Source organism: Curcuma longa, chromosome 5, assembly GCF_044706935.1.
Source record: "Curcuma longa cultivar G26 ecotype Majalengka, Jawa Barat chromosome 5, ITB_CL_G26_1.1, whole genome shotgun sequence".
NCBI lineage: Eukaryota > Viridiplantae > Streptophyta > Magnoliopsida > Zingiberales > Zingiberaceae > Curcuma > Curcuma longa.
In genome coordinates this window covers 1,009,011-1,011,804 of record NC_133865.1, presented here as the reverse complement: position 1 = coordinate 1,011,804, position 2,794 = coordinate 1,009,011, and the positions used below count along the sequence as shown (strand labels likewise).

At 44.2% G+C, this 2,794-nt stretch overlaps 1 protein-coding gene across 1 annotated transcript; it reads right to left on the bottom strand.

Moving 5' to 3' along the window:
* Positions 1-1,161: 1,161 nt before the first annotated feature.
* On the bottom strand, positions 1,162-1,765 carry LOC141829116 (uncharacterized). The gene is made up of 2 exons (XM_074716530.1): positions 1,450-1,765; positions 1,162-1,404 (listed from the first exon to the last, which is right to left on the bottom strand). The coding sequence occupies exons 1-2, from the start codon at positions 1,744-1,746 to the stop codon at positions 1,162-1,164; spliced, it is 540 nt and encodes a 179-aa protein (XP_074572631.1). The 5' UTR covers positions 1,747-1,765.
* Positions 1,766-2,794: the final 1,029 nt, after the last annotated feature.

Genomic DNA, 2,794 nt, shown 5'->3' with positions numbered 1-2,794 from the left:
GTATGAGTAGTCTTTGTTTTGCAGGTGTACTCGCAAGTCGCACGACGTCCAATCCTGTATGAAAGCCTTGTAGAGTGATGTAATGGATTGCATGAGCTGTGATCTATTAACGAAAATAATATGCCCTCGTGTGCAAGTGGGAGATGTGGATGTATGACCACATGGGGCATATGTAGTGGGTACATGGGGGATCATGGGTTATCCCATGATCCCATGATCCCACCACTTCCTACACCCATTATCTCCACTATTGAATCCTCCCCTTCCCCTATAAATACTTGTGAGAAGTATTGTAGGGTGTGTGCATCAAGAATGCATTAGAGAAAGAGGCTAGGGCTTTGTCACATCATTTGGCTAGAGGGTTGCGACGTTGTGAAACCGCGGTGATAATTCGAGTTCGTGTAATTATCATTCTCGACTACGTGTTGTTGGACTTCAAAGCACATTCAAAAGATTTCCGGAATCAAACGACAAGAGGTATACTTCTTTTAAAATTCTGTAAATACATATATGTTCGTTTGATTCTAACACAACTTGTCTTTAGTTTTGGAATAAGTTTACATGTCAATAGTGGCTTCATGCATGTCGGTCATCGGGAAGAAAGGTGCCGCCGATCACTATAGCATCGTGACGAACGTTAGGGTAGGTTTAAGTTTTGAGCGTCCATCAATGGTCGGATTTTCATGAAGAACAGAAGAAGGCAGGTTTTCACAAAGAAGGCGAGATGTCGTGCCAACGTCGGGCTTGAGACTTCATGCATGCACGCATGCAGTGGTTCCATTCGGTCTGGGATAGTTCGGAGTCACATGCGTTTTGCTGGGAAAGAATGAAGAAAATAATGGGAATATGTTATATATTTTTTAAGTAAATATCAAATCTCAATACACTATTTGAGTAATAATGAAACTGAAGTGCCGAAATGTGCGGTTGAGTAAATTATATAAAAATAAATAAAGATGTAATTATAGAGAGAGGGGAGAAGAAATGAGTGTCATATCATGTGATTAGAGTATCCACTGCTCTTATGAATAAAATATTTAAAACGATACTTAATTAAGACAGATTGGTACAATTAAATAAAATAATCCCTCATTTTTTATGATATTTTCGAATAGTTCCGTTTCATTAATATATTAATTATGGATAAGTGAACCAAAAGCATTAAGCACGCAGAATCGCATGGTGGTCGGCCCTTCTTATGAACAAATCCCAACATAGTCGCTCATAGAAGCTGCCGACCAGCTCCACAAACACCGGCGACGTCAAGTCCATCAAATAGGAGAGCAGCTCCTCCACCTCCACCAGATCGCTCACCTTCTCCTCCGCCGCCAGCATCTCCGCCACGCACCTCTGGAACCTCCGGCAAGCCGCCTCCGCCTCGTCGTCCACCGCCACCTCCTCCTCCTGCAGCAGCATCGATGTCTCTCCCTCATTAGAAACCGACGAGGCCGCCGACCGGAGCCTGGCAAGCTTGACGTAGGCCGGCGTGATCGGGGACGGGAACGGTGCGCGCAGCCGTTCCCGCTCCGCCATGCTCGGGAGCTCGCCCAGTTTGTCCAGCTTCTCCGACGGACGCGAGGTGCAAAGCGTGAGCCGGAAGGAGGAGCGGTTGAAGCAGCTCCGGCGGTCGCCGAATTTGTTGACGCTGCAGAACCGCACTTCAGGGCTGTCAGCTGCCGAGTGGCGCCGGTGGGGCGAAATCCGGAGGAGCCACGAGATCTTTCGCCACGACACCAGGTCTATCATCTTGGATTACAAATCGAGCGATCTGTAGAAAGTAAGGGGAGATCGATATGGCCGCTTTCTCTTCCTGCTATTTATGATCATTGCAAGGCAGAGTGGTGGCGTTCACGTCTTATTATTGCCGTAAAATTTTCGAATGTAAGTGGCTAGCCATGAATTATATTTGCTGATATCTATAAAGGCAATATACAATAGAAATATCCGATTCCACTATGTATAGCGTTAATTTTTTAAGGGGGTTGCTGTCATCTATTCATACCTATATTTTTCTCTAAGGACAATCCAGACAGCATCACAGAAGATAATGACTCAAAGTTCTACAACCCAATCCTCGGATGGTGTTCTTCCTTTTCTTCAACAGCAATCCTCTCTTTACTTCAGCTTGGACACACACCTTACCACTCGAGAGCACAGGTTTGCTCTCCACACCTTTCACCGCTCTCCTTCTCTCACGCAGCAGATCGTTCCTCTCCCTTTAATAGGGAGAGGATGCGTTCTGTGCCACAAAGTGCACAATGTGCGCTTCGTGGGAAGCGTGGTAAGCGGCACGTGCAGTTACAGTAACTGCTTACATCTCCCACTCGTGTGAAGCCACAAAGGTAAATGTGTCATTAAGAGGTATCTTGTCAGACGGCGGAAAATGGTTCGTGGACAACAAACATTCTGAGCAGTTACAGTAACTTAACTGCTTACATCTCCCACTCGTCCAAGTGAAGCCACAAAGGTAAATGATCACATAAGATCATTAAAAGGTATCTTGTCACATAGACTGTCCGCAACAACCAATTCATACATAGGAAAATGATTCGTGCGACAGCAAGCATTCTGAGCAATTCATGCTAAGAAAAGTTGTTACACTTTACATAGCTGCTCTTCCAAATAAATTGGAGACACCAACATCTTGCCTTTACCCTAGATTAAATCATTTACATCAATATGAGCATCTCTAATCCCTCATAATAACTATTGTATCAAGAGCATGCTCGTAATATCTTCATTCAACACAATTATTCACAATTACATTTTATGTACTAAACAAAAAAATGTAATT